Source organism: Bombyx mori, chromosome 5 (genome assembly GCF_030269925.1).
Source record: "Bombyx mori chromosome 5, ASM3026992v2".
Taxonomy (NCBI): Eukaryota; Metazoa; Arthropoda; class Insecta; order Lepidoptera; family Bombycidae; genus Bombyx; species Bombyx mori.
In genome coordinates this window covers 2,780,791-2,804,886 of record NC_085111.1, presented here as the reverse complement: position 1 = coordinate 2,804,886, position 24,096 = coordinate 2,780,791, and the positions used below count along the sequence as shown (strand labels likewise).

The window sequence follows — 24,096 nt, the reverse complement described above, 5'->3', positions numbered from 1 at the left end:
TCAAACTTTTGTTATTGCTTAAAGTCTGTAGTCAAATTGAGAATAGGTTAATCTTTAATGTTATTTGTCTGTAGTGTAGTCTTGGCGAAATCTGTAATTCTAGAAGTATAATAAATAGTTTGTGACAATAGAATTTTAATAGTGTACAAACTTATAATTTCAATCAATTACAGTCGAATTTCGACTACCTTGGGACCAGTAGTATTTATTATTACTTAATTGTTCCTCTTAGTCGCTTGCACTCTTGGCGGAGTGGTCGTGGTCATTAGATCGGGTGGTGGTGCGTTTAATAGGACGTCGTCATTCCTCGCGTATCGCCTTTCTTATGCACTCATTGATGAGCCGGCTAGAGCTGCCTTAATTTGCTCGGTCATTCTACATACATACACATAAAATAATAAATACACGGATTGATTGAAAATAACATTTAAATCAAGGTTGCTCGATTATGCCCACGGGCCACAACCCAGCCCGCGGACGACCTTTGAATGGCACACGCAAGCAAATTGACCATTAAAAAAAATCCCACATAAACAATACCAGAAATCATATTAATGGAATAAATTACGTTGATCTGATTTCTTTATCCGGCATAAGATGTTTAATGTTTTGTTATTGAATTAAAAAATTACGTTTGAAAATAATTGTATTTCTTGTGGGACAAGTTTTATTTAAAGTATAATAACTCCAATAGAAATCGACATTGGCTCTCCGAATGTACATGTATGAAAGGACCGTTTGGGTAGATTATAAAAAAGCAGCCTTTACAAAGTCGTACTGTTTAAAACTCATAAGTTTTCTTCCAGCAAACCACTAGTAAAGAAAAATGGGAGGTATAGAGTATGCAAAACAGAATAAAATTAATATAACGGTTGTGACACTACGAAAAATTAAATCAACACTAAATATACACAATACGTACATTAAGATAAATAAAGTTATATTGTTACTTGTACATATAGGTAAATGATATCTATTTGAACTATTATAAAAACTGCTGAGTTCATTTTGCAGTGTTTGAATGAATATTTCACGAAATAATAAGCATAACGTCAGATGTACCCTTTCTATTTCTTGGGATCTCGTCACACTCGGCTTTGATTAAATATCCGAAGAAAAATAAATCTTAATAGTATGTAGTTTAAAGACTAAAAAAATGTGTTAAAATAGCAAATCGAACTAACGATTTTTTTTATATTTTTTTTATCCTGTTGATACTGGTCATGACACTAGAGTGAAGTTATACAATTATTGTTTTGTCATCGGTACTTGATACGCGCGCAAATATTCAAGTTAATCGGATTACTTGAAGTCGACGAAAATGACGTTTCTTGAAACAATTTCATACACTTTCAACAACCATTCCGTTACTATAATAATACATCGCATGGCAGGTGCAGTACATCAGAAGTATCACCAGTTAAATTGAAGTGTTCGAGAATCAACTAGAATAGTTGTCACGGATGGACCTTATGCCCCTATTGTTCGAATCCCGCCAAGGGAAGATATTTGTATGATAAATATAAATGTCTTTTCCAGGGTTGTAGATGTAGTATATTAAATATGTGTATGTGTATAATAAAAATCTTACATTTATTTCCGTTATCTGGTACCTGTAACACAAGTTCTTTACGAACTTATCACGGGACCAGTTAACGTGGCGTGACTGTTAGTAAATATTTATTATTTATTATTATTTATTGTATGATCTATTTTCGAAACTTAAAAGTGTGTTTGTGAAATTTCGTTTAATAGCCCTAGCGAAATAGTTCGAGAGGTAGGAAACTATTATCTAATATCTAATTCTTGTCGAACCGGTCGCTTGCGACGAAGGGTTTCGCGAGTAACCTAACCCATAGACACAGCCCACTGAGTTTCTCGCCGGATCTTCTCAGTGGGTCGCGTTTCCGATCCGGTGGTAGTTTCTGCGAAGCACTGCTCTTGCTAGGCCCAGTGTTAGCAACGGCTCCTGGTTTGTGCCCCGAGAACTCACCTACACGTTGGGTTACGCTGACATAGCCTCTCAAGGCTATCAGTTTGAGAAAAAGAAAAAAAAGTCAAATATCATTTTGATTCTATCTGACCACCGATTTTCTTATTTTACCGATTGCCGCTGACGAGGCTTTAATGCTATCAATTTTCCTTCCCGAATTGTCAAAAATAAAACAAAATATCAAAACAGAACACACAAAACTAATTTGTATCCTGTGGGATCAGTAATTATGGTCGAATTTCGGTTACGGGGCGAGCACTAGTTTTTTTTTATCACTCTTTTATAATTGTTTTGTTTATGAATATTAATAAATAATATGAAAAATAGGGTACCCTTGCGCTGTCTTTAATGACCAGGTCAGGGCTTAAAGAGACATTAAATATATCATAATCCGTGTGCGCTCGGCAGGAACTCTTTCATCATTGTCACCATGTTTTATTGGAATATAATGACGTCTCTATCTATTTGACACTAAAACATGTTAACATTTTTATTTAAAAATATCTGTTGACGGTAGTATAAAACTACAATAAGTGGTATCAGTTATAACACATTTATTTTTCTTCCTAGCTTTATAGTGTGGAGTAATAGAAGTTTGTAGTTATAGTGTCATTTATGGAGCTTAAAGATTATCATTAAAGTAATTGTATCTCAATGTTACTTCATTTTTAACACATTTGTGTTCAAATAACATCGTCCCTGAACGTTACTTACAGAGTTAACATCCGCGATAAATTTCATTGTTGGCTTCTTCCATTGGCCTAATTCTTGTTCTCCGACTCATTTGTTACGTTCAGTTTCAAAGTTGGTTCAATCTTTTGATGATTAATAGTTGGTTGTTTTGTAAATTGGACATTACAGTTAAACTGTAACTGTAATAGAATAAGGTAAATTATTACAGTTATCGGATCTCTGGAACTTTTAGGAGTGTTTGCCTTCTCCAAAAATCTATTTATTTTTATTCGTGTTTAGGGAAAAGATCTCTCAATGAATGCGAAACATTGATTCACTTATTGTGTAAGGAATATACCTATACATATATAAATTTGTTTTAAATTATTTGAGTTTTTCTTAATTATAGTTGTGATATCAAAAAAATCTGTTTTAAAGTAGTTATATTGCGTTAATGGATTTTAATCGAGTGTCTAATATTCTTGCCATTAAACGTCTGATACACAAACCAGTTTATATTACTGCAATGTACAAAAGTATGTAACTATGTTTTACTAGTATAGCATCTATCACTTGTGACGTGGAGGTTACTATTAGAACCATCGTTTTTCTTATTTCTGCCCCGAAATCTATAGTCGAGAGGTATATCAGCTATTTAGCCGTTGTTTCTATAAAAATGAGAATTCGATCACACGTCACGACGTGGCGACATTAAAGTCGTTAGAGTCTAAGGGCTCCGATAACGATTAAAACAATGGTTGTAAGGACTCGGCCGCCCGTGTTGATAGATAAAACACATAAATAGAGTCAAAGATGCTTACGGCATGGACACTTTAAGAACATTTGTTTTTTTGTTCAATGGAGTCAATAGTACTAAGCACTTTAATAGCTCTCTGTAAAGTGCTATTGCAAATTTTTTCCTTGTATATACAATTATGTTGATTTGAAAAAATAAAAATATTTTTGTTTCCATGTTACGCAGGTAATTAAGTATGTAGGTATTCGATTCGATTTGCATTGTTCCATATTTCAATCTTACGTCACGAATCTTTAAATATTCATTTCTGTATATATTTTAAATTAAACGAGTTTCATTGGTTAATGTGTCGTCATATAAATGTATTTTAAAATTCGATGAACTTTAGATACATGTTGCGAAATATATAAATATTGAATAAATTGGTAACAATGTAGAAAATTTCTTTCAAATTCTTCATCTGAGGTCCAACATGCATAGCTTTGTGGTAAATATTTACAAATTATTCAGTTTTCAATATTGCTTACATTCGATTTATAGTTTTTGCATCGATTAACTCATCCATATTAATTGAATTTTTAACTCGACATCTTTCAACTGTATCGATGCAACTCGGAAACTATACAAGAATTGTCGAGCGACTGGATGATAGGCTGACCTGTTATTAATTAAAAGAAACTACCATACCAACATATGTATTATCATTATCATAACAGGTACTAGCGGGAGCTTGAGCGACCACTATATTCCCTGAATACCGTCACCTCCTTACCTCACTTTAAAATTAATCGCTCCATTTATTGTTATCCCGCTTTGTCAATGCCAGATCTGAAGACTGCTTACTGGTGGTAGGACCTCTTGTCAGTCCGCGCGGGTAGGTACCACCGCCCTGCCTATTTCTGCCGTGAAGCAGTAATGCGTTTCGGTTTGAAGGGCGGGGCAGCCGTTGTAACTATGATATCTCAAGGTGTGTGGCGCATTTAGGTCGTAAATGTCTATGGGCTCCAGTAGCCACTTAACACCAGGTAGGCTGTGAGCTCGTCCACCCACCTAAGCAATAATATATTAAAAAAAAGACTTCAGACCATTCTGATAAAATATGTTCATTCTCAACCGTCATCTCATTCGTTTCAATACATTCGGAAAACAGTAAGATCAAACCAGAACGTTATTGTCATGATAGTCCCATTTTATCTGGTGGTTAGCTCCCTGACTTTGGGATAATGTATTCACTTAACTAAAAAAAGCAGTTCGAGAATTACATTTATCCACTTCTTTTTTTCTTGGACAAATATCACGTAACAGAAGTTGCCTGTGCGTGTGTGTAATCTTTTATGATCTTTAAATGTAATTTTATTGTTGTAATGTTTTTTGGTAACCCAACGCAGAATCGGTAAGAGACGAACGACCGACAAACCTGTCACACGAGAATCGAATTCCAAGAAGGAAGATATTTGTCTTGTATAACTTATGATGTCTGATGAATCATTTTTTTTATTGCTTCGATAGATGGACTAGGCCCACCTAACCACCTGGCCCATCTAGTTTTAAGTGGCCACCGGGGCCCATAGATATCTACAACGTATATGCCGCCACCCAACTAGAAGCATGAGTTTCTACCTATCAGTTTTTACAGTACCACCCTTAAACCGAAACGTATTGTGCTTCACGGCGGAAATAGGTAAGGTGGTGGTACCTACCCGTGCGGACTCACAAGACATCCTACCATCCATTACCATTTTGTGTCTTTTAGATTTGACAGTGTAATTATTATAGACTAGCGACCCGCCCTCGCTTCGCTTAGGAAACATTAAAACACAGTTAAAACAAAACAAATAAAATTTTTTTTTTAAAAAGTAGCCTATGTTCATCAGGGACAATGTCGGCTTCTAATGGAAAAATAATTTTTCAAATCGGTCCAGTAGTTTCGGAGCCTATTCGAAACAAACAAACAAACAAATCTTTCCTCTTTATAATATTAGTATAGATATAGATTTCACCGTATTTTGTTTGTTTCGGTCAGCTTGTAAGCTGACTGTCGATTCAAAGGCATAATACTACCTTATTACTCCTAGATTACCGTATGCTTATTAATAAGGTCGACATAGTCTTTTTAACTAGCACGCTTACGAGTTCGTTGATCTTGTTTGTCCTTAAATAACGTGCGTTCGTAACGTGCGAATAACATAATCAATTTTATAAACGTATGTGGTTTTTTTATTTATGCGTAACATGATTGCTGTTGTTGAATCTTTTCCGCGAATCTTCGCGCAAAGGAAGATCGTAATTTGGATTAAAGTTTAATAAGGTATGGTTCCTCCTACTGCTGATGTAACTTGTTGTTTTTGTTTTTAAGGTACGATATTTAGGGTTTTTCTTTTGTCTGAATCTCTTAATGTTTTTTGATCGATATTTTTGTTAAGAAAATGTTTTATATTGCTGTTTCTAGCTGGCGGTATTGCTTCTCTTGGAGGCGGTGCTCGTACATTGTATTATCAACGTTTGCTTCCACTCAGAAGGCTCAATATCGTAACTCCTTGATGTAGTAGAGCTTTCAATGCTATAGCTGCGTGTGCGTTTAGTTCAACTACTGGAAAATTTTCAGTCGCCTTGTCCAACATTTTTGACATGACAATGAGGCCAATTGCACTGGTCTAATCAGACGGACTTCAGTTCTGTAAGCTATTAAAACGTGTTGTTGTTTTTTTTTACTGTCGGTGTAGGCAGACGAGCATACGGCTCACCTGATAGTGAGTGGTAGTAGTACCATCGCCCATGGACTTCAGCAATGCCTGGGACAGAGCCAAGCCGCTGCCTACCGCTAAGTGCAGAAGTTGTTGGTTTTTTTTGTACAATGTATTTTTACTTGATCTTATTTGAACTTTAGGTCACTTGCAATTGAACCTACGAAATTGACTGTTTTCTGTGTATCATAATACACTTTTCCTAGCATTTATATTTTAGAAATAGCAATTTTTGTTAAAACTAATATACATTTATTTCCTACATTGAATGATACAAGGACACGTACCACTGCAATGAGATCAAAATATAAGAATTTATTGTGTACAGGTCAATTTAACACTGCATTGCTGAAAAAAAACGTTATTGGTATGGCTCCTATTATATTCAACAAATTGCCGAATAGTATAAAGGATCAGCCCTTAAGAAAGTTTAAACAACTGCTGTCTTCGCTGTTATTAAAGAAGTGTTATTACTCTGTTACTGATTTCCTAAATAATGAATTGTAACACTCTCCTTATTAAGATTTCAATTTTTATAATAAACTTTTTGTGATCTCATTCTTAAATTTATCTTAATACCTAGTTTAAATTAGCTGTAAGTTTCTCCTGCAAAATTTGTATGCCAACAGGCAGAATGTAGTGGGATTGAATATATTTTATACTAAGACCATACTTGTACCTGCATTCTATACAAATAAATGAATTATTATTATTATTATTATCATGTACAGGAGGAAGTTCAAAATTTTGAATAAATTAAATGCTCTAATTTATTGATTAATTCCATAGCAAATATATTTATTAGTGCCACAGGAAGCATCCCTGTATTAAATGCATACAATTCAACACATTGCACTAGGGCTTGTGCAACGTTTTTTGCCACGTCTAAAATTACTCCGTAATCATTACGCGTTGCGTTACTTGTCATAGGTCAGTGCCGTTGCGAAATGCTGGATCAGATTACGACTCGGATAATCGCGAGATTAGATTATTTTGGGTTACGTCAAAGAACTGTTTTTTTTATCTCTATCGTTTCTAAATTACAAGTGAGTCGACTATTATCAAAGCCGGCAATGTGACTTTTGGATAATTATTGGTAAATCAGAAAAACGAATTATTGACTTTGTATTCCATTGGCAGTCACAAAACTCTTCTGAACGACATTTTAGATAAATAACAGGTTAAGTATTAACCTTTATTTAATGCAGGTTTTGAACCGTATTCTTTGAAGGAGACGATTATATTCAAATCAATCTGTATTGACATATCAATAATTTTTTTTTGTCCAAATGCACAGATTGCCACCTTTGATAATAGACGACTCAAGTGTTGTCTCGATAAAAACAAACCGGTACGTTTGGTAATTTGACATTCACAGCGTTTTAGGGATTTAGTGTTATCGAAACATAAAAGTTTGAATGGTATGTTTTTTTTTTTGTTTTTAAATAAGGAAATGAATGGGAATTTTTGACGCGCTGTTGCTCCGATTAAAACGTCACGAATTCATTGTTATTTGCACAGGTGATTTCCGAGAAACACAAGACGTAGGCATTCGAACCATTTAGAATTGTTCTATTAGTCACCGTCTCGTTAGAAAAAAAAACGTATCTATTTATGTCCGAACCGCATGCGATTGTTTTTATTTAATAGATTTGGATCGCATTCTCGCACCCGTAGTTTTTTCATACCAATTATTTGGTATCTTTTATTGCGAAATACATATATGTTGGAAGCTCGTTTAGTTTTGACTGATGCTGGTAATATCAATCATATTATCAAGAACGAGAATGTCCCACCCGTTTTGAGACATGACGTCACAAACTCAAGTGTAAATATTGTAAAACGACTTATTTTTGCCCAAAGGTTATCAGAACAACTTGGAGGGTACAATAGGTAGTATTAAAACTGATGCTCTGACTTTAGTTCTTAATGTGGCCAGTGAAATTCACGTTGTGACTTTTATGAGCCTCAAAAGTCATCAGTTGGGTCGTGAGCTGCTTTTCTCACCTAAAGTAGAAGAGAAACAAGCTATCGCTCGTGAGCACTCGTGAATATTCTTCATGGCACTTACATGACAACGGAATGTGTCAAAACTGAGCTGAGCTGAGATTTCTCACATGAAACACAAATCTTGAGCCTTAAGTATTCTAACAAATTGTGCTGGCAATTTGTTACTGAAATTAATATTTAATATATTAAAAAAAAGTAAAACAAAATCATCATTCATTTAGATCTCAGGTTTAGATGCGAACTAGATACGTTGTGGATGTTCGTGGAGCAGTCTAAATTCGACCATAATCGCCGACGGCTCAAGATTTTGATTCATTAAATTTATTAATTTTTATCTTGTAACGGCGCTTATTATTTTTTTTATTTTTTTATTATATCAATAAATTTCAATGACTATAAAACCAAAAAGAGCTATTCGGTTGACAAAGAGAAGAGACGAAGGCACTGAACTGTTTTTCCGTCATTGCCTATTTATAAATAGATCACACACACACCTATGAGAACGCTGAGCCAACAGTGCTCTTATATAAATAAACTATCAGTATTAACGGCGAGAGGTGTGGTCATGTAAAAATAAATTATGTGGAAATCTATAAACATTACGAGAAAAATAAACATATTGTTAGGATAGTCATCCGGCGAGTCTAAGTGGTCTTAGATGAAGATGTACCTAATCAATAAAACCCTTTGCTATCTGACTTATATAACTAAAATGCTCTTTGCGAAGGATCTCGAATCTCGGATGGTCTTGATTGGACGGTATTGGGGTTTGTTAGTGAGGTTTGCATCTTGCGTGCGTTCCTGGGACTGTCAATAATTGTGGCAGTTTCCTGCGTCCTCTATCCTGTAGATCTATTGGATTGACAATGACAAGAGGTTTCTTAGTGGTACCCCCGTGGCTGCGAAGAATCTATACATATAAATAACATTGGTGTGTCTGTTTGTAATATTGAAATAACCGCTTTTTACTACATGCATATGAATATATATACGGTACATACACCAAAATAACATTTTTTACAATTTTTGTCTGTCTGTCTGTCTGTCTGTTTGTTCCGGCTAATCTCTGGAACGGCTGGACCGATTTTGACGGGACTTTCACTAACAGGTAGCTGATGATATAAGGAGTAACTTAGGCTACTTTTTTTAGATTAGCTTCGCCCCGCGGCCTCACCCGCGGTACGACAATAACCGCGGGTAACATCGCGGGACTCAACTATCAATAATAAAATTTAATGTTTCCGAAGCGAAGCGAGGGCGGGTCGCTAGTAATAATAAATAAATGATTTGCATTTGCAGCCTTGTTGTGACGTCTTAATGTGGCAGAATTACTATTGGGCGATCAGGGATTATCGCTTTGCTGGTGCACAGATAAGATAAGATGCAGCCGGAGTTTTAGTAACAAATATGAGTACTGTTTCAATAAATAAAAACACAATAGGATATTGCATGTTCGATAATCAGCGCGCGAGTTGAACGCACATTGGTTTTTTGGCAAACGATGGCTGTCCGCTTCTCGGAAAGATTACATTCAGAACCCTAAGTACCTGATTGTTTGCCGGTCACCGAACCCGGAGCGGTTCTTCGTTATTTTATTATAACTGGTTTCGATTTAATTTCGTTATCTGGGACAGTCCTTTCGTGACTCAAAACTTCTCCCTCGGCCCATCGAGATAGTGTCGATGAGCGCTACAAGTACTTTATTGATTATCATTTTGATGGGGCCGTTTTGTGATACGTTGCATTTGGCACCTGTCAACGAACTGGTGAACTTTTCACTGGTGGTAGGACCTCTTGTGAGTCCGCACGGGTAGGTACCACCACCCCGCCTATTTCCGCCGTGAAGCAGAAATGCGTTTCGGTTCGAAGGGTGGGGTAGCCGTTGTAACTATACTGAGACCTTAGAACTTATATCTCGAGGTGGGTGGCGCATTTACGTTGTAGATGTCTATGGGCTCCAGTAACCACTTAACACCAGGTGGGCTGTGAGATCGCCCATCCATCTAAGCAATAAAAAAAAAAAAAGTTCTTTAAAGTATGGAGAGTTAATTATTGTTTTTGCTTGATTAATGAGAAAAGATCGGTAGGCAGCGGGTTTGCTCTGCCCCTGGTATTGCTGAAGTCCATGGACGACGTAAACCATTCATCATCATGTGGGCCGTATGCTCGTCTGCCTACAAGGGCAATAAAAAAAAAGCAAATTCGTAACTTTTATAGGATTGCGAACATATTCTCTAAAATATGAAAATTATCATATGATTAATTACGTTATTATTCAACATAAAAAATATATTTCGAATCGTAATAAGAATTTGGATTAAATTTATAATTAATGGATGAACATTTAGAAAAAGAAATATCCTAACTGTCGTCCGTTCCATTAATAAATTAGATAGTAAAATTAAAATACTGTAAACGCGCGCCTTCAATATTTGTCCGGCGGAGGTGTGGTCGTGTGTAATAAATAAACTCTGCTTGCAAATGAATCGCATTAAATTGTAATTAAATGAATTTACATAGGAGTCGAGTTGTTTGTTGACGCGTCGCTCGATCACGTGTTGCGTTCGACAAGTGGATGCGCGTCGAATGCCAAAGGATCGTTGACATCGCCAATACTTCATACGTTAATTTATTGTGACCGGTTCAATGACCCGCAATTAGCCCCCGTGCCCTAGCCCTATTGAGATAAACGACCGCGGTCCGTTCTCTAAGGCGAACCCTCGCGTTTTACATAGCAACAATCTTTCCATCTGCGATTGTTTTAATACTAATTAGAATTGTTCAGTAGATCTTGAAGAATCACTGTTACTCAGTAGAGCGTTCAAGTGTGAAAGTATTTTTTTTAAGATGTGTGTTGCAATCGATTCTGATAATTTTAATGTAATAAGATTAAATGTCTCGTGAGAAATAGCATGCTTAGTTGTTGTTCATTGTGCTTGGACATTTTCATATTTTGTTTCGATTGTATAGGTTTATGTCTAGATGAATGCTCATAAATTTGCGTTAAATTATAAAGTAACCTGACAATTAAATAGAGATGTTGTATTTATATATTTTTTTATTGTTGTCATCAGCTATCACGATTGGCATCAGGGTGATCGGACCGGCGCTGGGATTCATGCTCGGTGCGTTTTGCACGAGGGTCTACGTCAATCCTCTAGTCGATCCAGGATTCGATTCCAGCGACCCAAAATGGGTCGGCGCATGGTGGCTCGGTAAGTCTAATTATTTTTATAAACATTTATCTATTTCAGCACTTAGTACTTAACGGTAGGCAGCGACTTGGCTCTGCTCCTGGTATTGCTGAAGCCCATGGGCGACGGTAAGCACTCACCATTAGGTGGGCCATACGTTCGTCTGCCTACTAGATTCACGATTGATATTTTAAACCGCAGTTCAGATAACAAAGGCTGTATGTCGAGTGATTTAGTCGTTTTGCTCAATGACCCACCAGTGACAACTCACGTAGCTTCAATTAATTCTGTAATTCAGTGTGCTTAGTGCGAGTTTCTTAACGTTCTCGATAGCGTAAAAGTTAACTCATATTTGTATGGAATGGGATCGTTTGCGTACGTTTGCCGGTAGGGGCGCTGTTCCAACTGCATACAAAATTGGCTTAACTTTTACGCTAACGAGAACGTTAAAAAACTCACACCAAGCACACTGCATGTCTTCTAGTATGGTAACCGGTTAATTTACGCCTTCCAGGCTCTTAGTGACTTTTCAAATTCGCAAAGCACTTGTCGTAGAGACCGGCCGGCCGCTTCGACAGTTTCGCGCATGACAACTTGCGTCCTTTTACCTGCAATTACGACTCATTAGGCCGAGGCTCCGTGCAAGCGTGCGGTTACCGTCCAACACGCATAATATCCATTTCTAATTAACTTGTCAGCCAATAGCGTACGACTGCACTACCATCACATAATACACGCTGTTTCGTTTCACGCTAACTCATTAATTGTTCGTTTGTAGAATATTTTAAGCGTTCGTTTTGATTTAATTACATGAATTTTGTTGCTAGGCAGATAAAATGCCTATTTGTGCCATGAAGCAGTAATGCGTTTCGGTTTGAAGGGTGGGGCAGCCGTTGTAACTATACTTGAGACCTTAGAACCTGTATCTCAAGGTGGGTGGCGTATTTACGTTCTAGATGTCTATGGGCTCCTGTAACCACTTAACACCAGGTGGGCTGTGAGCTCGTCCAACCATCTAAGCAATAAAAAAAAAATATTATTAGAGTGAACCAAGCGACAAGATAGTCGTTCAAATGGTTCGATTGGTTGTGTTTAAGAAAAACTTCATGACACGCTGAAATTTTGAATGTAAACAATTGTAAAGTGTTGCATTGTCGTCGAGTGTCGCTTTGGAAATTGTGGCATTCCTTCGCGCCGCCACCATCTACCGTTATCGAAGCGTTTAAACAGATTTGCGCGCAAAACCCACGAAGAAAGCACGCGCGTGACCAAATTGCCAACGCAACTTCGCTTGCGCACCGAGCGCTCGCTTACATTTTGCAAATCACCATTGAGGCCCGTCCCCTTATTTACATTGTTACAAGGTTCAAATTTGATAGGTGACAGTTTGGGCGTTTGTATCTTAAATCTGTAGAAATTTGCCGCGACCGTGTCCCGACTGTCAATTACGTGAATTCGCAAATACGCGTAGAACGGTTTCCGCGTATTTCCTTATTGTCCCACTCCCGTCCGCTCATGAATGAAGTTCTGAATTTTAATATGACAGTTTCGTACAATGTACAAAACTATAGTAATATAAAATTGTTGCATTATGCATACCTCTGATACATAATTAATAGTCAAATGATGATTTACATTCGAATGAATGGGATTTACATTAAAATTATGCTCTAAAAGCGCACGTCGGGTTTCCAATAATAATCAGTGAATAATTAATTTATAAAAAGATATATAAATACGGATGAAACTGCATAGAACGGTGGCCCGACCAATTAATTTGTAGATAATCTTGTTGTAGCTTGTTAATCTTAGCCATGATACTGCGATGTCGTTTACCTATGGCATTTCACACCGCTTTTGTATTGAATAAAAATAAATTTTCTCAACGGGTAATGAACATACAAATCGCATGTTGCAACACGATAATCGATACTCATTACAAGCTTCCCTCATTCGGCATTAATCAAGTTCTGAATTCAATGTAATCGTTTCTCGGAAAGGGGTGTTCGGGGCGATCTTGTATTTATTTCACCATGATGAATTGCGCACACTGTACGACAGTTGTTACGCGTGCATCGTTCATTTATTTGGATACGTTGATGAGTTCACGCGCGTCGGAGTGGCGATGTATCCGCAGCGGGCATTACTGATCGTATTTTTCGCATTCCCGAGATGCTTTCGCTTTTTCTCGGGTGGGATAGTGCGGCGTCACGCAGCGTCGCAGCGCACGCCGCCAGTTACATAACGAGTGTTACATCACGCCGCGTCACGATCGCTAAAATAAGCACTATGCGTGCCCGGTCACGGCCAAGGCTGAGCGCGCCTTGTTGCCGACAATTATGCCTTCGACGATGCCCGTAATGAGGATTTAGTGGGTGGACACGCGACCGCGCCGCCGCCGCGCTCACTTTTACTTTTAAACCGGTTACGAGTTGACCTTCGTCTTTCTATCTCGTCTATATTTTTCTAGTATCGGATACTTTGATACACCACCCGATTCTCCGCTTTCTCAATTGAGCGAACGTAAAAATAACGTGGACGTATCTACGGTGGATACGTACAGTGTCTAGCGAACGCCCTTGACTGATCGTCGACCGGCCGGCCTTGTGAACGCGCAAATGTTTTCTGTTTGCATCTATCGCTTGTAATTGTGTTTTCAAACTTGGAAATATTTGGAATAGCTCCTCACGCGAACGGGAAATCCTTGTGCTCCAATTTAACGATCGGTTACCGGTTCGTATATATATATATATATAATAAATTCACAGCGAGACTCAAGGTATTTCTAATCTAGTTACGAATTCGAATTGATTAACGTTTCATCTGATCGTACCGCTAGAGGTACGATAATTCTGCTAATTAGAATATTCCATAGCTCTGATACGTTGTGTACACAGCGAATGACTGGTCCATATAAGTTAGCCACGAATTCTGTTTGTTCGTTAGCGATTTTTTATTCGGCACATTGTTGCTTGATGATATCCTTTGCATGTTTTATTTGCAAGAATAATAAATCTGTTTATGGTATTCATTAGGGTACAAAACGTACGAGTCGAGATTAAATTAAATATTTGCATTATGTTTTACCATGACTCTCATAACAAACTTCTATAATGTAATAAATATTAAGGAATGTACACATGTAATCGGTAATCGGTTACCTAGGAGGCCTTACCTTTGTAATTGGCGTAGGTGAGCATGTTAAGTGGTTACGGAAGCCCATGTACATACTATGGTCGATCTTGCGTGATTCATTATCATCATCATCATAGCCCACAATCATCCAGTTCTGGACATAGGCCTCTCCCAATCCACACCACTGAGCCCGGTCTTCGACTCTCCTCATCCACCTTTTACGTGATTAGGTGTCGATAGGAGAAAAAGCAATCCAGCCTTGGCAGATCGGGCAATGTGTTTACTGCGTGGCTGATAGCGAACCGACAAGACTTCTAACCAATCGTACTTTAGATATTAATTTGAGGAGGAAAAAAAAAATTAGAAATAAATTAAGGGGACGTTATCCTTTTCGAAAAAAGTTGACCCTCTCTGAGTTTTCTAGTTTGAGGTTTTAAGTTTTAAGTATCAAAATTGTTTTGTTCCTCCATATTTTTGTGAAAATTATTATGAATATATAGAAAGACTTACTTTTTGAGAAATAACGCGAAGAATGTTAATTTTAAGCAGGCGGTCGCTCGTAATACTCACGCCAAATGCATCATGACAAGGGTATGCGCCACGCTGACTCCTCATAATGTGGGTTAAGGGCATGCAGAAGAAGAACATTGCATGGACTAAGAGTCTCACATGGTGTTAACTGGTTACCGTAACCTATAGACATCGTAACGTGAATATTGCTAGCCACCCTGAGTCACGAGTTCTGAGTTGAATCGTATAGTATAACAGCTGCCCACCCCTCAAAACCGTATACATGATAGCTTCGCAGCTGAAACAGCCCGGATATACCCGTGTGGGCTAACAATGCGTCTCACCACCAGTAATTGTGCGGACTAAGTTTTTATTACGCGGTCTTTCATGAGTCCAATGTGGTTGCGATTCGTTCGAAACATACTATAAATACGGTAAAAAAAATTGACCAGCGGGTTTGGACATCGGCACAGTTGTCTTATACGAGAACGCCGCGCGTCTTAGCCTTTAGGTCCAAATGACGTCACTGATTTTAGTGAAAATCGGTTAAAGCTGTACATTAGAAAGAAAAATCGCCAATCAAATTCTCTTCCACATTTGAATGACTTGACCAGGCTTACGAGTTTAATTGTTTATACCACAATATATTTGGCACAATCCGCCTTAAAGGTTCTATTTACAAATAAGATAACGTTGAGTATATTTTTGCTGCAGGAATGGTGTTCATCGCCGGTTTCATCGTGATGCTATCGTGTCTGATGTTCTTCTTTCCGCGTCAGATCAAACCCGAACCGATCCAATTGCAGATGAAGAAGACCAAAGAGAAGCGAGAGCCGTTTGTCAAAGGTAAACAACTTGTCAACTTCAACAGATTCATTCGGCTAGTAATTTAAAACCTACCTTCTTTTGTAAGGATAATTTAGATGATTGCTAGAAAATTCTAAACTTACTTTTCATTGTGTTCTATTGTATTAGTTTGATCACTCTTTAAGAGCGTTATCGAGATTTTTGCTTAACATATTTTATAGGATACCTCATACAGTATCAAACATGGGATGCAGTTGAGATTTCGACCTCATGTTTCAAAGTCGGTCATGGTATTCACATTTCGATGAATTTCTGTAACCGTCAAAAAAAATAAAAAAAAATAAAAATCGATTTTCATTAGACAACCCTATTGATATTGGACAGCCCTACGTGTATATCTCCTGGAAACGATATAAGCGCGTTTTAACACGCGAGGCCACGTGATTTCTTTTAAAGAAATGAATTGATTTAGATGTCTGATGTCTAGATGCTTGTGAGTCATATGTTGTTTATAACTGTTTATTGAACGAATATCATAGCGTTTGATACAAAAAAATAACAGTTATATTGTAGAGACTTCTGACGGGAGAGAAACTAAGGCCCGTGTGGCGTTAAGTGGTAGGTAATACTAATAATACTTGAATACCAATGCGTGATTGTTAAGGTCCAGCGACTTTGTAATTGTTGCGTTTTTACCTCAGTATTCTTAAATACTTTTTTTTTTATTGCATATATGGATGGACGAGCTCACAGCCCACCTGATGTTAAGTGGTTACTGGAGCCCATAGACATTTACAACGTAAATGCGCCAGCCACCTTGAGATATAAGTTCTAAGGTCTCAGTATAGTTACAACGGCTGCCCCACCCTTCGAACCGAAACGCATTACTGCTTCACGGCGGAAATAGGCGGGGTGGTGGTACCTACCCGTGCGGACTCCCAAGAGGTCCTACCACCAGTACGTTTCATAGTGTATAAGTTAAGTTTATATTGGCGATACATACGTAAAGTAAAAATTAAAGCGATTTTTACTTTCTCTCTAAAAAAATTTAGCAGTAGCATCACGGTGGTGTTGTCAGGTTTTAAAATGTTTAACATTTTGTCCGTGGCGCAGCGGTGTCTTGCTTCATATGAGATGTCGCTGTTTCGATCCTGAACACACACCACCTATGTCTTAATTTTTTTGTCATGGACTATTAAAAGTTCCCTGTTATTATTAATAAAGATTTTAAGAAATATGTAGTCTTTAGTTGGGTGGCATTTACGTTGTTTTTATGTCTGTGGGCTCCAGTAATAACTTAATATCAGGTGGGTCGCGAACTCGTCCACCCATGTATTACATATCCGACGTTGATGGTACTGATAATCGAATAGTTTAATACGTTTAAGTGAAAAGTCAATGTCACATGTCAAAAAACCGTGCGAGGCGGATTGATCCCGCGCCCCCTTCAGTAGTCCGTTACATTGTCCAAACTACGTCCCTTGTTTTATGTGTCTAGTGACTGGAATTCTATGGATACATTAAAATTAAAAAAATAAATAATAGTTTAGAAAAACTAAAAAACACGCTTTATATAAAATTCAAGTAAAAAATAGAAAATAAATTTTAATAAATGTAAATTGAAAATAGTGTAAAAAAATTATATTTTATTGTAAAGAAAGCGTGGGATGCTTTTTAAGATATTATTGAAATAATAATTCTTCTACTCATATCTGACCGAAAAATATTTATAACTAATAACACCATGCACCTCACGCTTTTTTTTTTTCTTTCTATTTTTTAGTTGAATTTCAATTTTTTTTAAATATTGATTTGTCATCGGTCCTCGATAAATCTACAAAGTTTGAATGAAATCTGGCCGTTTAAAGTGGGTCAAAATCGCGTCTAAATAAGTCAGTTACAAACATACATACAAGTGAAGCTAATATAAAGCGTGTAAAAAAGAATAAAAAGATGGTACTGTGCCATAAACGTTCCCTAACAACAACTGTACTTCGTGTCGAGCACGTAACTTTTATAAACCGATGTATTTTTTCCTCATAAAAGTGAATTCGAATTCCATAATTATTATATGTTTCCTGTCTATTTTATGAAATAGTATTTTTTTCATGTTGTGAATAATGAATCTCTCTCGCCAGCCGAGCTCGTTACAGACGTCGTTATAGACGCGATAAAACAGTGGAGGATGATCAAATAATAACTCGCCGAATAAATGCAACAAATAACTTGGAATTTAAATATGTTTTTGTTGATATATTTATTTATTTTGGATTATTAATTTTATGAATGTTTCGTCGCAGCAATCCAAACAGATAGCTAAAACGCGGACGACATATTAAATGCAAGGAATTTGAGTAATACAACTGAATGACTGTGATATATATATACTTAGTCTGGCCATAAAATATACTGTTACAATAAAATATAAAAAAAATCCTATTGCAAATAACATTTATTACTTTTAAAGTGTGTTAGTTTAATACATAAATATAAAACAATTTAAAATATAAGAAGCTTATTCGAAGTGGTTTCCATTGGCTGCAATACAGTCCTTTAAACGTTGAGTATGCCGACTCCAAATTATCATGGCGCTTAGAGCAAGCTGTACTCTCTAAAACTGACCATAAATCATAATCCAGGGGATTAAGATCGGGACTAGACGACGGCCAGTCTTCAGCTCTGATGAAGTCCGAAACGTTCGTTTCCAACCAAGACTGCGTAGACCGAGCTTTATGACCTGGCGCCGAGTCTTGCTGGAAGGACCATTCTTGATTATTGAACATGGTGTTGTTAAGAGGCTTCACTACCTTCTCAAGAATGGTATCTTGATACACTTGTGCCGAGGTTTTGATACCTTTTTTGAGCATAAATACGGTCATTTTGTTTGTTAAAAAGTTGCTCAATTGTAAAAAAATTCTCATCCGTAAACAAAATTTTCTATGACCTCCCTTTGCGTACCGCTTCAGTAGTTGTTTCGATTTTACCACCCTATTCTCTTTTAAATTATCAGTTAAGAAATGACCAGTACGTCTCTTATAGGCTGCAAGTCCTAAGTCATCTTTTAAAATACGCGACATGGTTCTAGGTGCTATCTTCATCTCCCGAGATAAAATCTTTCGCTTTCGGACAGGATTTCTTCGAATTCTTTCCCTTACTGCTTTGACCACCTTTTTCGTACGAACACTACGTGGACGGCCAGATCTTTTTCTGTCACAAACAGAGGAGGTCTCATTGCACCTATTAATAGCCCGGTACACAAACATTTTACTAATACCAAGCGTATGGAGAGTTTTAAAAATTGCGTTTGGCTCCATACCTACTTTGTGTAATGCAATCACAGCGATTCGGTTCTCTTTATCACCCCACTCCATTTTAATATCGCAAAATATTGTACAATGTATTGGCGCCAAAATGAGAAAACCCAATGAGCAATCATATAAAAATGACAGATTCCAAATTGAAATGTAATATTTTGTTTATTTTTAATTGTAACAGTATTTATGGCCAGACTAAGTATATATATATATATATATATATATATTTATATAGCTATTGATTATAACACTTTTACAGTAATAGTACGGGTCAGCCTCACAACGGCGTGCCACGCCTACTTGTGTCTTAGTTCAAGGGACAGTTGTTTTTTCCCTACCTATTCGTTGGTAACCTAAGGGGGAATAGTCCCTAGCTATGCGTAGACGGGTAGATGAACTCACGGACTCAACCTTAGAGAATATGCTAATTCTAGTTCTAGCAAGAACCGAGCTTCGCTGAATCTACCAACCGATCGAAATCGCGATCCATTGAGAACATCTCGGGAGTGAAACTCAGTGGGCTGTGCCGATGGGGGACAGTTGTTATTGAAGACACTTAACACTTGAATCTCTTGACTAAGATATTTGATGGAATTCTCATTGTGACGTCTGTGTGTTGCGGTTATCACACAATCGCAGGTGGAAACGCGAACTAACCAGTTTATGGTAATAAAATGAAAGTACATATATCTCTCGGCAGTAGCTCAGAAACTTCCTACAATATAATGATATATACTAGTGGTTCCCTGGTAGTCGACATTCGACTATGATTAATTGAAATTAAAAATCTGTACAGCATTATGATTCTATTATCAAAGACTTACGCTATAATCACAGATTTCGTCAAGACTACACTTTAGACAAATATTAATAAAGACAAACAAATATTTAATCTATTCTCAATTTGACCACAGACTATAAGCAATAAGAAAAGTTTGACAATAAACAAATAGTATGCAGGCGTGCGTGTGTCAAATACGTAGTAGTGTGTGTAATGTTTTTTTTATTGATTTAATGTATTATTAGTGTGGGATATTTTATACACCTTCGTCCGCGCAATTTTCGTAAAAAGGGGTACAAAGTTTTTGCTTCACATATTAATATTTAGATGTTTGTCGATCCCACAACTTTTTGTTATGTAATAACCACTAGACAGATTTCACTGATTATACCATGTAAATTATTTACACATCACGACATCAACATATCTCTGATAAAGGATATATAGGGTACAGTTTTCAGTCTAACGGCTCAGTAATGCGTTCCAGATAATATAATAAGATTAGTTAAAATTAATTTTTGTTTACGTCTCAACGTTAACGTTCAATGTATCGCTTCAGAAATAGAATTAGCCTTAATAATAAATAAATTCAGTATAGTCGTACATATCGGGATGAGTTATTACAGTGACGGCCGCGCCGTTATAGAATTTACTATCTTTTTGATTTAGAACGTTTCCTCTTTGGCAATCGCGTGAACTATCCGATCTTATCGTTTGTATTTGCTATTTTAGTTTTTATTTTAAAAGACTTCATAAAAAAAGATGATGTATTTTTTGTGTGTGTGAGTTAACCTCAATCTTTTTTTTTTGATGAACCGATTTTGATAGTTTTTATTTATTTATTTGAATGATGGAACTTCTCGTGTATTTGCATTTCATTTTTATCAAATTTTGATCAGTAGTTTTCGTGTTATTTATATCTATACTATCTATACTAATATATAAATCTACAGTGGTTTTTACGGATGTTCCGTTATAACTACTGAACCATGCATCCGATTGACTTGAAGATGGGTATCCATGTAGAAAATACATGTACTTAATGGATAAGCTAATATTTATATGAGTGTTGGACTCCCTAATAATAATGACAATAAATAATAATGCTAATTTTATATGTGCAGCGAAGCGGACCAGTACGGCTAGCCCTTAATAATAATGCATATTCAATCTACTTTGGTGACACAGATAAAATTTACATTTTATATTTTTATCTCATTATTCACACCTAGTCTTGTCTAATAATACTTTTGTTTTATTTCCTATAGTAGTGGCCACACTGGCCACGTCTCTTGGAGTTTTTACGATCGTGAAGACAATGAACTGTTACTCCCGTTTCAGATTTCTTCGCGGCCATCAAGAGGCAGATTACGAACGACATTCTGATGTGGAGGACAGCCAGCTCCGTGTTGCATCTGATGCCGATCAGTGGAGTTTACAGTTTCCTACCCAAATATTTGGAGAAGCAGTTCCGACTCCCGACACACGATGCCAATCTTGTGTCTGGTCAGTTTAATTTCATTAGTATTTCCCAAAGGACAGAAAATCGTTATACTTTTTACCGGTGGTAGGACCTCTTGTGAGTCCGCGCGGGTGGGTACCACCACCCTGCCTATTTCTGCCGTGAAGCAGTAATGCGTTTCGGTTTGAAGGGTAGGGCAGCCGTTGTAACTATACTTGAGACCTTAGAACTTATATCTCAAGGTGGGTGGCGCATTTGCGTGATGTCTATGGGCTCCAGTAACCACTTAACACCAGGTTGGCTGTGAGCTCGTCCATCCATCTAAGCAATAAAAAAAAAACTGCCAAGCTTACTTCCAGCGATGGCTTGGGTTCGAAGGTACTTAAATAAAATCTAAACACAAATTAACTTTCTCATTATATCGACAGGTGAAAGGTTATTTGGTTTAAGCAAATTTTTTGCAACTTTACAGAGAGCTATTTAAAGTTTGAAATTTGGTAAATATGTCATAACAAAAGAAGTTCTTTAGTCATTTGAATGGCGTTAATTTAATTGAAGTTCAAATAATAGCATTGAATTGTTAATAATAATACCAAATAAAACGGACCTTTAATTACAAAGATAGATGTCACGTATTAAGGGGTATGTCGCTTATAGTAAATAGACTCTCGGCCCTCGCAATATATTAAAAAAGGGGGAATTACCAAACCACAAAATAAAACAGTATTACAGTCTCTTTTTCCCTAGTAATTCTCTGGTAGCCTTAAAGTTTATTCCAGCTACGGTCTTAATATTGTATACATCCTTAAAGGATTCTCTTACCTTATAACTAATTTGCCCAACGTTCATAAGAAGAGGAAAGTTTTAATATAAAATTTATTTAAGTATACTTAATATACATATATATATAAATGTGAAAGTTTGTGTTATTGTGACCCGTATCACCTTGAAATGACAAATCAATTTGAATGAAATTTCGCAAGATATTTTGTGACATGTATTAACATAAACTTTTTATTGTATTATATTATTAGAAAAAGTGTGAAAAGTAGAAATACGTGAGTAACTTCCTTATCTCGGGAAAATGTAACGTGTTTCGTTAATTTTGAATTACGAAATGAAGGTGATTTTTTTTTATTTTAACCTACCTATTTGCTGGTAGCCTATTACAGCTATTACAGCTACGCCCGGATGGGTAGGTGAGCTCACGGCTTCAAACTGAGAGAATTTGCTAACACTAGCCCTAGCAAAGGCAGTGCTTCGCAGAATCTACCACCGGATCGGAATCGCGACCCACTGAGAAGATCCGGCGAGAAACTCAGTGAGCTGTGTATGTGGGTTAATTTATTCGTCGAGCCCTTCGTCGCAAGCGACGGGTTCGACGAGAACGATGATCGGTGCTTGAGGTACCTAAAAGCACCGTTAGTGGATCGGGAGGATCCGAAATAACGTGTTTTGACTGAATAGTGCAGTAACAAGGTCCCCCTGACTGCTGGGTTGAGGGTCGTGGACGAATCTATGTACATTTGCGCGAAAAAATGTTAGTTCGTTTTATTATGTCGACGTACTTCTTTTTTTGTTTTTATATTATAACCAATTTTTATATTAGGTACATGTATGTATACAAATGTATTAAAATCTACAATATTCCCTTTGAGAAAATATTTTAAATACAAACATAGTGAACTATTGTATAATTATGATAAAGTTCTAAAAAAACGAAACCCATTCTAAGACGGATCTAATACATGTCCTACTTTAAATGGATATTTAAATCCTCTGATATCCTTTGCTATCGCAGTCGGATAAGATGAAGGCGATCAAAACCCTAGGATACATAGTAGGTTATTATAATTTTATCCCGGTACCTCTTACATTCCAGCTCTCGGTGGTATCCTGGTGATGGGACTCGGTATAATAACGTCGGGAGTTGTCATATTGAAGCTTGTACCGTCCGCAAGACAGGTGGCCGCTTGGACTGCAGCCACAGCCGCCATTTATAGTGCCGGTGAGTTTGTGGGGTAGTCTTAAATGTTAATGTGCTGAAGTCGTCGCGGCCTAAAGGATAAGACGTCCGGTGCATACGTATCGAGCGATGCACCGGTGTTCGAATCCCGCAGGCGGGTACTGATTTTTCTAATGAAATACGTATTTAACAAATGTTCACGATTGACTTCCACTGTGAAGGAATAACATCGTGTAATACAAATCAAACCCGCAAAATTATAGTTTGCGTATTTACTGCTGGTAGGACCTCTTGTGAGTCCACGCGGGTGGGTACCACCACCCTGCCTATTTCTGCCGTGAAGCAGTAATGCGTTTCGGTTTGAAGGGTGGGGCAGCCGTTGTAACTATACTTGAGATCTTAGAACTCATATCTCAACGTGGGTAGCGACATTTATGTTATAGATGGCTATGGGCTCCGGTAACACCAGTAACACCAGGTGGGCTGTGAGCTCGTCCACCCATCTAAGCCATAAAAAAATCTCAAAATGTACGACACGTCCAAAACAATTCGGATGCTTTCTTGAAGGCATGGTGGCGCTGATGTTCGTGAGTTGCCCAGAGAAGAGTTACCGGTACCTGAGCGCGGCTTCCGACAGCGCCCTGCCCTGCAGCATGGCGTGTCACTGCGAGAACGCCTCCTTCAGCCCCGTCTGTGGACAGGTAATCAATAATAGTTTATCTGCTGTCGGTACTAAGGTCCATGCCGGTTT

At 37.3% G+C, this 24,096-nt stretch overlaps 1 protein-coding gene across 4 annotated transcripts in view; it reads left to right on the top strand.

The window, feature by feature from the left end:
- The window catches only part of LOC101741547 (solute carrier organic anion transporter family member 74D), an 87,633-nt gene that overhangs the window by 53,688 nt on the left and 9,849 nt on the right, over positions 1-24,096 (top strand). For all 4 annotated transcript variants that reach the window (XM_012695706.4, XM_012695705.4, XM_012695707.4 and 1 more), the window contains exons 3-7: positions 11,251-11,391; positions 15,730-15,861; positions 21,259-21,423; positions 23,262-23,387; positions 23,913-24,046. In XM_012695706.4, the coding sequence (XP_012551160.1) occupies positions 11,251-11,391; positions 15,730-15,861; positions 21,259-21,423; positions 23,262-23,387; positions 23,913-24,046 (698 nt within the window). The remainder of the gene's footprint in view (positions 1-11,250; positions 11,392-15,729; positions 15,862-21,258; positions 21,424-23,261; positions 23,388-23,912; positions 24,047-24,096) is intronic.